Genomic DNA, 14324 nt, shown 5'->3' with positions numbered 1-14324 from the left:
CTCACTGCTGAGGCTGGCCTTGAACTTGTGATCCTCCTTCCTCAGCCTCTTAATTACCTGGGATTACAAGCATGAGCCACCAACCAAGCAGTTCAATATATTTAAAAATTTCCTTTTTGAATTCTTTGACCAATGGACTGTTTAGAAGTATGCTGTTTAATTTATAAACATTTATGGTTTTCTATAGCTCTTAAAATAGTGGCTAACTAACATGGTTATGTTATGGTCATACAAATATATAGTTTGTATGATTTCAGACTTTTTAAATATTTTGAGATACCCCACCTTGGGCCCTTACTCCAGTGTAATATGGATAGATAATCTCACTTTCTTCAGTCTTGACTCAGATATCACTTTCTCAATAAGATCTATCCATGGGGCTGGGGATGTGACTCAAGCGGTAGCGCGCTTGCCTGGCATGCGTGTGGCCCGGGTTCGATCCTCAGCACCACATATAAAGATGTTGTGTCCGCCAAAAACTAAAAATAAAAAAATAAATAAGTATTTAAAAATTAAAAAAATAAGATCTATCCAGACCAACATTAAAATTACAACCACAAACCAGGCATGGTGTACACACCTGTAATCTCCTGGGACTCAGGAGACCAAGACAGGAGGATTGCAAATTCTAGTCCAGACTGGAAAACTTAGCAAGACTGTTTCCAAATAAAAAATCAAAAGGATTGGGCATAGCCAGGCATGGTGACACATTCCTATAATCCCAGCAACTCAGGAGGCTGAGGCAGGAGGATTGCGAGTTCAAAGCCAGCCTCAGTAAAAGCAAGGCACTAAGCATCTCAGTGAGACCCTATCTCTAAATAAAATACAAAATAAGGCTGGGGATGTGGCTCAGTGGCCGAGTGCCCCTGAGTTCAATCCCCAGTACCCAAAGAAAAGGCGGGGATGGGCATGTAGCTGACTGGTGGAGTGACTTTGAATTCAATTCCTAGTACCACAAAATAGAAAAAAAAAAAAAAAAAAGAACTGCAACCACAGTTGCTACTGCTTCATAACTCTTCCTCTCTTACTCTACTGTATTTTTATTCATAGCACTTATAACCTTTTAATATAGCCATAACGTAGCTCTATGAAAGTAGGGATCTTTAGTCTTTCTGGGTTTTATTTTTATTATTTTAAACCGATAACAAAAAATATAAAAGTACATATTGATAGAGTATTATGCAATGTTAATACATGTATACATTGTATAATATTTAAATCAAGTTAAACATATTTATCTCTACACATTTATCATTTCTTTGTGGTAAAAACTTGAAACATACAGTATATAGGTGTTCTCAATAGTCACTATACAATACTATGCCAGAGCTTCTTGTGCCTATCTGACTGTAACTTAGTACACTTTGATCAAACTTTTTTCCTCAATGCCACTCCCCCTACAGTACCTGGCTTCTTGAAATTATTATCAACTTTAGGAAATCTTTTTTTAATATTCCAGATATGGGTGAGATCATGCAGTACTTGTCTTTCTGTGCCTCATTTCAACAACATAATGATCTCCAGTTCCATACATGTTGTTGCAGGCAACAGGATTTCACTTTCTATGGCTATATAGTATTCCATTTTATATACATACCACATTTTCTTTATCCACTCATCAGTTGAAGGACAATTAGGTATTTCTGTTTCTTAGCTATTATGAATAATGCTGCAACAAACATGGAAATACAGATGTCTCATTAATATACTAATTTAATTTCCTTTGGACATATACTCTGTACTCTGTAGTGGCTATCTCAATTTATATCCCCATCTAGAGCATGCAAAGGTTTCCTTTTCTCCAGAGTCTCACCAGCACTTGTTATATAGTTAGTCTTTTTGAAATTACCATTGTTACTGGAATGAGGTAATATCTCATTATGGTTTTGATTTGCATTTCGCTGATGATTATTGGTATTGACCATTCTTTCATGTACTTGTTGGTTATTGTATATCTTATTTCAGTTTGTTTTTTCACTATTGAGTTTTTGAAATATTTTACATAGTCTTGATTTCAACTCTTTGTCAGATATATACATTGCAAATATTTTATCCCATCTGTAGATTCTGTCTATGCTCTGTTGAGTATTCCTTTGTTTTGCAGAAGTTTTTCAGTTTTATATAATCTATTTTTGCTTTCATTTTCTGTGCTTCTGGGGTCTTATTAAAAAAAAAATCTTACCCACACCAATGCCCTGAAGAAGAAAACATATAAAACTGTTTTCTTCTAACAGTGTTATAGGTTCAGGTCTTACACTTAAATTTTAAATCCATTTTGAGTTGATCTTTATAACTGGGGAAAGTACGGACCTAGCTTTATTCTTCCATATGTGGACATCCAATTTTCCCAAAACTTTTATTGAAAAGAATGTCCTTTTTCCAAAGTGTGTTCTTAGAACATTTTCCATTTTCTTTTTCTTTCTTTCTTTCTTTTTTTTTGGTACTAGGGAGTGAATCTGGGGTCACTTAAACAATGAGCCACATCTCCAGCCCTATTTTGTATTTTATTTAGAGATAGCATCTCACTGAGTTACTTACGGCCTTGCTAAGTTGCTGAGGCTGGCTTTCAACTCACAATCCTCCTACCTCAGCCTCCCAAACCGCTGGGATTATAGGCGTGCACCACCACACCCAGCTATTCTTAGAATATTTTTTGGAAATAAATTGGCTGTAGTTTTGTGAGTTTTCTTTAGGTTCTCTATTCTGTTCCATTGATCTATGTGTTTGTGTTAGTACCATGCTGTTGTGATTACTATAGCTTTGTAGTTGTTTTGAATTCAAGTAATATAATGCCTCCTACTTTTTTGGCACATTATAATTATACATAACAGTGGGATTTGTTATAATCAAACATGCACACAATAAAACAGTATAATTAAGTCAATTTCATTTCCCAGTACTTCCCTTTTTCCTCCCCTCCCTCCCCCTTATCCCCTTCTCCTGTTCTACTGATCTCCCTTTTATTTTTTTAAAACTTGTTCTAATTAGTTATATGTGACCATAGAATACATTTTGACCCATTATATACAAATGGACCACACCTTCTTATTCCTCTGGCTGTACATGGTGCAGAGTCACACCAGTAGTGTAATCATACATGTATGTAGGGTAATGTCTGTCTCATTCTACTATCCTTCCCATCCCCACAACCCCACCCCTCCCCTCACTCTCCTCTGCACAATCCAAAGTAAAGTTCCTTCATTATCCCCTACCCTACCTGCAACATGGATCAGCATCTGCTTTTCAGAGAAAACATTTGGCCTTTGATTTTTGGGATTGGTTTATTTCATTTAGCATGATATTCTCTAGCTCCATAAATAATAATAATAATAATAATAGTAATAATAATAATAATAAATACTTTGTTCTTTTTTATTTAAAGTGGCTTGGTTATTCAGGAGTTTTTATGGTTTTATATAAATTTTAGAATTTTTGTTTCTAGTTCTTTGAAGACTATTTTTACTATGTCAAGATACATTCCTTATATGTCTAATTTGTTCAGCATATTTTAACATGAGGGAACATTGAATTTTACCAAATGCCTTTTCTGCAACTATTGAGATGATTGTAAAGCTTTTTGCCCTTCTTTCTCTTGCTGCAGTTTGTCACATTTATTGATTTACATGTATTGAACCATTCTTGCATCCCTGGGATAAATCCCACTTGATCATGTTAAATAACATTTTAAATGTGTTGTTAGAGTCTCTTGACTAGTGTTTTGTTGAGGATTTTTGTACCTGGATTCATCAAGGATATTGGCCTGTACTTCATTGTTATGTCCTTATTTGGTTTTGGTATCTGGGTCGTGCTGATTTACTCTATCAATTTGTTCATTTCCTCTAGATTATCATATTTGTCAAAATACAGTTGTTAATAATGAAGTCTAATAATCATGTGTGTTTCTGTAGTGTCAGTTGTTTTCATTTCTGATTTTGAGTCTTAAGTACGCTACATGAAGTATTGTTTATTTTATCTTTTTGAAGAATCATTTGTTTCATTGATCTCTTTATTTTTAGTCTCTATTTATTTCTGTTGTGATTGATGTTATTTCTTCTACTAATTTTGGCTTTAGTGTCTTCTTGCTATTCTAGTTCCTTGAGATGCAGTGTTAAACTTTTTATCTGAGATCTTTCTACTCTACTGACGTTGGCATCAATTGTTATAAACTTTCCTCCTGATACTGTTTTCACTGTATACAATAGGTTGAGTGTGTTACATCTCCATTTTTCATTGTTTTAGTAATTTTTAAATTTCCTTCTTGATTTCTTCCTTGATCCATTGGTTGTTCAAAAGTAAGTTGTTAATATCAATGGCTTTATATAATTTGCAAAGTTCTGAATAGTATTGATTTCTAACTTTGTTGCATTGTGCTGAGAAAAGATACTCAATGTTATTTCAGTTTTTAAAATTTATTCAGACTTGTTTTGTGGCCTATCATATGATCCATCATCCTGTTTAATGTTCCATGTGCTGATGAGAAAATATATAACTGTTGGAGGAAATGTTCTATAGATGTCTATTAGGTCCATTTGGTATAGGGTAAATACAACTGTTTCTTTGTTGATATTCTGTCTGATGATCTGTCTATTACTGAAAGTGGGGTATTAAAAGTCTTCAGCAATTAATATTGGAATCCATCTCTCCCTTTCAGTCTATTAATACCTGCTTTATATATATATGGGTACTCTGATGTTGGGTGCATATATTTTTAGAATTATTTCTTCTTTCTGAATCAAAACCCTTTATCATTATATAATGACCTTCCTTGTTTCTTCTTGCTGTATTTGATTTATAGTTGATTTTATCTGATATTAGTATGGGTACTCCTGCCTCTATTCACATGAAATATCTTATTCCAGCCCTTCACTTTCAGTCTATGTATACCTTACAGGTGAAATGAATTTCTTATAAGCAGCATATAGTTGGATATTGTTTTTCACCCATTCAGTCATTCTATGTCTTTTAGAATTTTTAGTCTATTTAGATTCATAGTAATTATTGATAGATAAGATATTACTGCAGCCATTTGTAATTTGTCTTCTTTTTTATTGATTTTAATTTTTTTAAATACATGACAGCAGAATGGATTATGTAACTTGTTTTCTAGTTTCATTGTAGTTTGTTCTCTTTCCCTCTCATAGTCTTTCTTTACGATTAAATGAATTTATTCTAGTAGTGTGTTTTGATAACTTGCTTATTATTTTTAGTTTGTCTATTACAGATTTTTGTTTTATGATTACCATGAGACTTACAAAAACATCTTTTGATTATAACAAGTTATTTTGAAATAGCAATTTGATATGATCATAAGGATGGTAACAAACAAATGAACAAAAGAACAAGAGAAAGTATACTCATAATAAAACTCTCCAGTCATGTTTTGTTCCTCTCCACATTTTGAATTTTATGTCATTTAACATAATGTACATATTATTTTATTTGTTTTTAGTCTCATACTTAAGATATTGAATTGTTTTTGCTTCATGCTTATTATATCAGAACATTCTGAATTTGTTTGTATAATTACTCGTACCAATAAGTTTTATGCCTTTCTATATTTCCTCCTTATTCATTAATGTCTGTTTCTTTCAATTTTAAGAACATTCTTTGACATTTCTCAAAGAATAGGCATGGTAGAGATATTTCCTCTCAGCTTCTGTTTGTCTGGGAAAGCCATTGACTCTTCTCCATATCTAAAGGATAGCTTTGTTGGGTACAGTATTCTTGGCTGAGAATTTTCTCCTTCAATGGATTGAAAATCATATATTTTGAAAAGCCAGTCTTCAAATTTGCTGATTTTTAAAATTCTGTTTGATATTTCCTGCTGTTGATGCCTTCTATTACATTTTTAATTTTGCTAAGTGCATTTTTCAGCTCAAGAATTTCTGTTTTCTGGGCATGGTGATGCATACTTGTAATCCCAGTGACTCAGGAGGCTGAGGCAGGAGAATTACAAGTTTAAGGCCAGCATCAGCAGAATAGTGAGGCAATAAGCAACTTAGAAATACCCTTTCTCAAAATATAAAATGGATGTGACTCAATGATTAAGCATTCCTGGGTTCAATCTCCAGCACCCAAAAAAAAAAAAAAAAGAATTTCTGTTTGTTTTTTTTTTTTCCCTTCAATGCTGGGATCAAACCATCAAACCAGGCTTTATGCAATGACTAGCAAGCACTCTATTACTGTGCTGCATCCCAGCCCTCTGTTTAATTTTTTTAAAAAATTGCTTTCATCTCTCTGTTAAGTTTCTCTGTTAGAGTATTTATGTCTCTGTGTTCTCTTCAAACTCATTGAGTTTCCTTAAGACAGCTATTTTAATTCTCTATGTGAGATGTTCCCATAGTGATTACTGTCTGGTCAGTTTCTGGCACCTTGTTTTGAGTAGTAGGTGAGGTCATGGTTTCCTAAAAGCCTTTGATGCTTGTTGGTATGGCAGTGATGTCTGGGCATTGGAAGGTCACATTTTATTCCATTCTTCCTTATATGGCTTTGTTTATTCCTGTTTTTCCAGAAATCCTAAGCAGCCTGCTTATTTTCTCTGATCCTACAGTCACTTTTACTGCTTCAGCACTAGATGACACTCAGGGCCAGATTTGCCAGGAGTTTGCTCTTTGTGTATTGTCACTATTTCACTATTGGAAGGAAACCCAAGCCTAGGTGTCTACCAAATACTCTGTTGCTGTGTTGTTCAGAAACAAGAGAATACCTACAGAGAGTGATCTGTCCCCATAAGCTTCTTCCTGGAGCCCGTGTAGGCACAGATGCCTCATTCACAGTTAATGGCCTGTGGTCAGTCACTGCAGAATTCTTCCCAGCTCTGGGCAGTGTCGCTGAATGAACTGCCTTGGGCTCTTATGTCACTCTCGGTACCACCAAAGCCACCAAGCTGTGTCACATCCTAAGCCCATACCCCACCAAGATCAGCACAACACTGAGTTAAGACCAAGGCCTACACTGTTGTGGGCTACTTACTGCTGAAGTAGACTCATGGCCTAAGACTGCTGCAACCAGCCAAAGGCAATGCTTGCTGGAATAGAGTTGCAATAGATAGGGACCATGTGTCTTCCTCTGATATTGGAGCTATTTCAAAGACTCCACCCATAGGTTGGATGGGGCCCATTAAGATCTACACTGTGTTAGGTTTTACCAGCCCAGCATTAAGTTCTAAACTGAGTTCTTATCTTTATTGCCCTGTCCTAACCCCAGCAAATTAGGTCTTTCAGCAGGCTATGCTGCCCAAGATTGGAGTAGTATTGGCCAGTCCCTTGGCCACCTGGGCTGATGCTATTGCTAGGTTGTGCCTGAGTCTCACAGCCATATGGACCAGGGTTACACTTAGGCCCATGCTACAGCTGTTGCTGATGCAGGGTGAAACACAAGTATGTCTCACTGGAATTCAGATCTTTGCTTGGTGTTATGGCTGTTATAGAGCTCTGTCTGTGAATATTGGTCTGGAGATAGCTGTGCTGCCTGAAGTTGGGGGATGGGTGGTGGAGACAGTCCCTTGGCCACCAAGGCTGATGCTAAGCTGAGTTGCACCTGAATTTCACTTCTGCAGGGGCCTACAGGGACTTGGGGAGGAGGGTGGTTGTTCCCTAGGCTCACTTCAAGGCTGAAACTGATGCAGGCCAAAACTTGGGTCTGTCCTACAGGCAGGCAGATTTCCATCTGGTGCCAGAGCTCTTCTGGAGGCTCTGTGGGCTCTGACTTGTGTGCAAGGCCTTCTGTTTCTGCTGAGTGCTGGGTCTCACCACAGTGGTCTGGATCTGGGTTTCAAGACCAAGCCCTGAGCTAACTTTTTTGTCTTGCTCCCTAAGGGTGGGTGTAAACTTCCTCCCTACTCTGACACTGAGTTTGGAGGAGGAGTTCTGGAAGCATTCTCTTTACCATCTGGCCTAATGCAGTTCCTGAAACTAAGTTCACAGGTTATCAGTCTGGCAGTAGAGGTCATGGGTTTTGCTCAGCACTGGATTTCACCATGGAGGACCTGTGGTATTGGGTTTCAAGTTTAAGTCCTCAACTTAATTATTTCTCCCTTTCCCATGTGGGAAGTGCCTCTCTCCATGGTGGGCTGCTTATAGTTTGAAGAGGGGTAGTACAGCAATTCTCCCCTTCCTGCCTTCCTCAATGCATCTTTTCATTTTGTTATACTAAAAGCAGGTGCTATGATCTCTTACCTCAATTGCATATCTCTTGTGCTAGTAGTTTGGTACATGAATAGCTATTCAACTTGGTGGATGTTTCTCTGTGGTGAAATTGCCAGAGGATCTTAATGAGCCACCTTCTTGCTCAGTAGTGCCAGGGATCTTTATTTATTGCTATATCCCCCAAACCCAAAAATAATTCCTGGCATATCATGGTCATTGAACGAGTATTTTTGAGTGTAAACATTGTATATTCATTTAATTCCAGTTGCTCTCTAACCTCAGGGACATGTATCATTGGCATTCTTTTTCAGTTTTTCCAGTGTCTGTCTTCCCTATGTGTTTAATTCCCTTCTAAACTTGAATTTCCCTGAATTAAAATACGGTTGAGCACTTTTGCAAACATTTATTAGCTATACATAATTATGAGATACCTCTTCAGTATTTGCTCATTTTCCTAATGGTTGTCTTTATCTTTTTCTTATTGATATGTAGGACATTTTTATTTGTCTGGATTCAAGCTTTTAGTTATTTGTGTAGTAAATACCTTTTAAAAATTCTTTGGCTTTTCTGTCTCTTGATGACATTTTTTTGATGAACAGAAGTTCCTAATTTTAACATGGTTGAATTTACTAATTTTTTCTTTAATTGTTAGTGCTTTTTGTGTCCTAAGAAATATTTCTATAAATACTCTTAGGCCTTGCTGGTGGAAATACAGAATAGTATAACTCCTACAGAGCAAAATCCAATAATATATAGAAAAATTACATGCACATTTATCCTTTGTCTCAGCAATTTTACTTCTTAGAATCTGTTTCAAAGATATTCTATCAAAGTACCAAATCCCATATACACAAGGCTATTGTTTCAAGGCATTATTCATAACAGCATAAGACTGGATATAAAACCAATATGTATCGGGGGACCAGTTGAACAAACTATTGTACATCCACACAATGGAATACTGTACAAAAACAAGAAGGAAGAAGAGCTCTATACATTAATATGGAATTACTTCTAGGATATATTGTTAAGTGCACAAAAGTTGTAGAACAGTATTTATAATAAGTTACCTTTATGAAGGAGAAGGTATAACTAATGAATTTTATATATGTGTGTATGTTTGTATGTGTGTGTGTGCTTATTTGCTTATATTTTTAAAAAAGAAACAATGGAGCCATAAGCCAAACTTAATAAGAAATATTATTAATGGGGAAGGAAGGGAATGGGATGAAGGGAACAGAGATGGAAGTGACACATCTGTGAAGGTACTGTATGACAGTTTTCACTTTTGATCCATGTAAATGTTTTGCATAATTTAAAATTTTAATTACAGAAGGACATAGGGCTGGGGGATGTAGCTCCAAGTAGAGTGCTTGCTTAGTGTGCACAAGGCAAGGCCCTGAGTTCAGTCCCCAGTACCACACACACACAAAGTGGGGAAGGAGATAAATTCATAAAATTCAAAAACAACTTCAAGCAAATAAACCTGATGATAAAGTTGTAACATAACTACACAGAGAAACAATTACTTCAAATGACTTTAATACCTGTATATCCCCAATAAGGTTTAATTTAAAGGCAGAGTAACTGAAAAGAAATATAAAACCGTATTCAGTAGCTTTATTGTTGATAGTGCTATTAGTACTGTATTTGAAATTCTAAAATTCTATAAGTGTATTGTTGTAGGTAGACATTAATAAATAATTTTGTTATTATTAGAATCCAGTGTCTTAAGCATACAAGATACATGTCTAAAATCAAAAAGTTTAAGTAAAAACCTTGTAATCTTAAATCTGAATTAGAATTACTTATATGAACTTGTGATCTATTTTTTTTTTAAATGTGTTAATTTTGCCCACTAAGTAGGACTGGAAACAACAACTCAATACCGATGAACACAGGTAGTAACATATCCTGGTTTCTAAATACCACTTCTCACTGAAAGGAACCAGGGGTCAAGTATTTCAGGTTTAGGTTAAGAAATGTGTGAGATAAGCCTGGGCTGTCTTGCTGTGCCAGAAAATCAAGGCAATACAGGAGCTTATTTGGAAGGACACATCTATCTATAAAAGATTCTTGAATAAAATACTGAACATGAACTTCATCAAATATTTAGATCAGCACTGTTCATTACAATGCTCTGTAATTATGTAAATGGACTTTGTCTATTCTGTCTAGTATGGTATACATTAGCCACATGTAGCTATTGAACATTTGAAACTTGTTAAGTTTCACTGAGTAATTCATACTAAAAACTTAAACAGACATATGTGGCCAGTGGGTATTTATTATATAGCATACCTTTAAATTTAACTGCCCAGAAATAGAGAAGCTTGAGGAACAAGTGAATACTATCAGGAAACAATTCATCCTATTCATTTGTGCATAGAACAAATAATATTTCTCTACTAAATCAATGAAAGGACTAGAAAATAAGTTAGAGGGGTGGAAAGGAAGGGGAACTGTTTTAGAATGAAAGAGATTTAAGAGTTGTAACATCCAAAGACTGATTTAGATCCTGAATTAAATAACCAAGTACAAAAAAAAATCTTTGAAATAATGAAGGCAATTCATATATGAATTCAGTATTTAATGATAATAAGGAACTGTATCAATTTGGTTAAGTGTGATAGTGCCATACTCATTGTATTTTTCAAACATCCTTATCAATGAGAGGTGCATATACTTGTATGATCCTGAGAGTCCTAGGTGCCTCATTTACCTGGCCATCATTCTGGCCTTGCTTGAGATGCACTATAATAAGATAGTTATATACCATTGTCATTTGTCACAGGTTGTAAAGACTTTCCCAGCAGAATTGCTAATTGGAGATCCATGATTTAATTTTTATTTGTTAAACATTGTGCTGGTAGGCTTTGTAGAACTTCCCTATCTCTTTGTCTTGATCCAGATGAACCCCCAAAGAAGAACAAAGGTGATCCCATGAACAACCTGGAAAGTTTTTACCAAGAGATGATAATGAAAAAACGTCTTGAAGAGTTCCAACTTATGAGAGGTGAACCCTTTGCTTCCCACTCACTGGTCTCAGCCACATCAGTGGGTGATAGTGACACAGCTGAGAACCCGTCACTACTCCAGGACAAGGGAAAACAGGCAGCACAGGGTAAAGGTCCCAGTCTCCATGTGACAAAAGTTATTGATTTTTCACCTGAGCAATGTTGGACTGGGCCTAAGAAGCTGACGCAGCCAATAGAATTTGTCCCAGAAGATGAGATCCAGAGAAATCGTTTGTCAGAGGAAGAGATCCGAAAAATTCCTATGTTTTCTTCATATAATCCAGGGGAACCAAACAAGGTATAGGCCAAACCAAGGAAAACAACATGGGTTGTTTTCATTTTTTATTTACCTCTACCAAAAATAATATTTTAAAGTTAGCTTTGATTATACCAAAGATCATGACATAGGCATAGTGATTGTGTTTATCCTTAACCTTGACTATTCGTTCTCTGCATAGTATATAAGTAGCATATTCCCATGATGTTCTTTGTGCTTGTCTTAGGTCCTAAATTACCCTTAAAATTTTAACAAAATCTTGATGACATGCTAGTTCTACCTATTAGAAGACCTTAATTGAAGGAAAAATAACTTCTAATTTCCTAGACTAGCAATAATCAATTATTATTCATAGGACCACCATAACTGGTAGCCATGATGCTTCTGGAATTAGTCAATAATAATTGACCAACTGGTTGTAAGTAGAGTTAACTATTGGTTACCATGTGAGTTTTCAGTTCAGAATGTTCTACCTGACTTTCATGTGACATGACTTAAGTTTCTGTAAGCAAAGACGCAAAATGAAAACATGAGTCCTCTGAGCTTTGAGAAATTGACAACAAATTAACATGTATTATCCTTGTTTTATAGATCAAATCATTATTTCATGTGCATAATATATGTAACATCTGAAATGGGAAACTCATTACCATGTTATGCAATAAGGCAACATAAGCTCTTAAAGAATTATTATACTGTGTCTAATTTAAATACAAAACAAAATAATAATGCCAGTTTCTGACTGTCCCTGAATTAAAAAAAAAAGCACTATAGATGAGGGACGTTAATTATTTTCCTCTGTGTGACTGATTTCTAATGTTTTTTTCTATTTGTTTTTTCTATTTGTTCAAGGGTAGCTTGATTTTTATTTAGTTTACCAAAGGTTATATAAAATACTGTAGCAAGCCCCTGTGTACCTAGTAGCCATATTTATCAAATCTTAATAGTTTCTGTATTTTGTTAATCAAAAAAACTGTAAAGCATTATAGATACACCTGAAGTCTTCCATGTATCCCTTACCAATCCCATTTGCCTTTCCAGATAATTACTATCCTGAATGTGCTATTCCATTTCTATGAACATTTTTAGGCCTTTGTAATGTATCTATATATAGATGTTTCCTGATTTATGATGGCTCAACTTATGATTTTTGACTTTATGATTGTGTGAAAGCAATGGGCATTCTGTAGAAACTGTACTCTGAATTTTGAATTTTGTTTTTTCCTCTAATCTAATGATATGTAGTATAGTACACTCTTGTGATGCTGGGCAGCCACAGTAAGCCATAACCCAGTCAGCCATGCAGTCATGAAGGGTAACAACTGATACTCTACAGTGAACTATTTTGCTAAGTTATAATGTTCCACATTATAACTTAATGCATTTCTAAATTAAGATATTTTTAACTTACAATGGGTTTATTGGTACATAACCCCATTGTAAGTCAAGGAACATCTATATTCATAAACAACATAGTTTTCTGTATTTTAAGACTACATAGATGAAGTCATACACTATATAGTTTTATATAACTTGCTTTTTTGACTCAATATATGCAATGTTTTTAAAATTTATTTCTAATGATACAAAGACTTATTTAGTATTACATTGTAGAAATATTCTATAATTCGTTTATCCATTTTCCTGAACATTTGTCCTTTCCATTAGTTTACTATTACAGATAATTCTGTAATAAACATTGTGTATTTCTCATTGTACATATGCAAGAGTTTATGACAGTGTTTTTCAACTTAGATTACAATTAGTAGGTCACAATCAGTTTCTTTTTTAAAAATCAAGTGAAAGAGAATAGAAAATATCAAAGTATGTTTCATACAGTTAGAGTAATTGCTCTTTCTTAAAGCTTTTATTTTATTGTGTGTACATGTGCTTTAGAGAGAGAGAGAGAGAGTGAGAGGAAGCAAGAGGGGGAGAGAGGTGTGTGGGCCACAATGTAAAATCTAATTCTTCCTGTAGATCTCAGTCAAAAAAGTTGGAAAAGTGTCACTCTTTTGCAGTGGTTCTTACATTGTTAGTGTTCATCAGAATCACCTGAGGGACTTAATAAAACAGATTGCTGGACTTCACCCCCAGAATTTTTTACTCAATAGATCTAGAGTAGGGCATGAAAATTTGTATTTTCAGCTAGTTCCCAGGAGATACTGATGCTGCAGATCTGAGAGTGACATTTTAAGAGTTACTGTTCTACATTTGTTACCTAGGAGTGGAATTACTATGATATGGGATATGCATATCTTCAAGCAGGATTTCAGATTCTCCTTCACATCTTTGCAAAGACTTTATAGCATTAGACTTTTAATTTTGTTGGTCTAGTTGGTTTGAAATGACATCTCATTATTTTAATTTGCAAGTTCCTGGTTTCCAGTGAATTTATACTTTTATTCATATATTAGACCTTCATCAACACTCTGAATTAGCTTTTCCATTCCTTTGCCCATCATTTGTTCATTTTTCTATATTTATTTATAGGGATTATTTAAAACTTCTAGACATGAATGATTGCTTTAGGAAATGTCTTCTCCAAGTAGGTAGCTTACCTTTACCACATTGTTTCTGATATCTTTTGTTGACTTTCATTTTAATGTTATCTAATTATTGTTATTTTTGAATGATTTGTGCTTTTCGGAGTCATTTTAAGGAAACCCTTCTCTACAAATCAATAAGAAACACACAACCCTATTAAAAATGGGTAGAACATATAAACAGGCAATTCACAGGGGCAAAAATTGAATGGCCAATAAATTTAAGAAATCTCATTAGTAATCAAGAAAATGCAAAATAAAAACCCAATGACGGTTTGTGGTTGTAGCTTGTGGTAGAGCACTTGCCTAGTGTGCATGAGGCACTGGGTTCGATCCTCAG

The 14324-nt window shown here is 35.0% G+C and overlaps 1 protein-coding gene across 2 annotated transcripts in view; it reads left to right on the top strand.

Annotated features, from left to right (window-relative positions):
• The window catches only part of Rbm41 (RNA binding motif protein 41), a 76142-nt gene that overhangs the window by 24761 nt on the left and 37057 nt on the right, over positions 1-14324 (top strand). For both annotated transcript variants that reach the window (XM_046420783.2, XM_046420782.2), the window contains one exon: positions 11059-11462. In XM_046420783.2, coding sequence (XP_046276739.2) covers positions 11059-11462 — 404 coding nt within the window. The remainder of the gene's footprint in view (positions 1-11058; positions 11463-14324) is intronic.

This window comes from Marmota monax, unplaced genomic scaffold, assembly GCF_021218885.2.
Source record: "Marmota monax isolate L192 unplaced genomic scaffold, Marmota_monax_Labrador192_F-V1.1 WCK01_AAM20220418_F8-fsc00050, whole genome shotgun sequence".
NCBI lineage: Eukaryota > Metazoa > Chordata > Mammalia > Rodentia > Sciuridae > Marmota > Marmota monax.
Note: the sequence above shows the minus strand (reverse complement) of the source record. Positions and strands in the feature narration are given on the sequence as shown.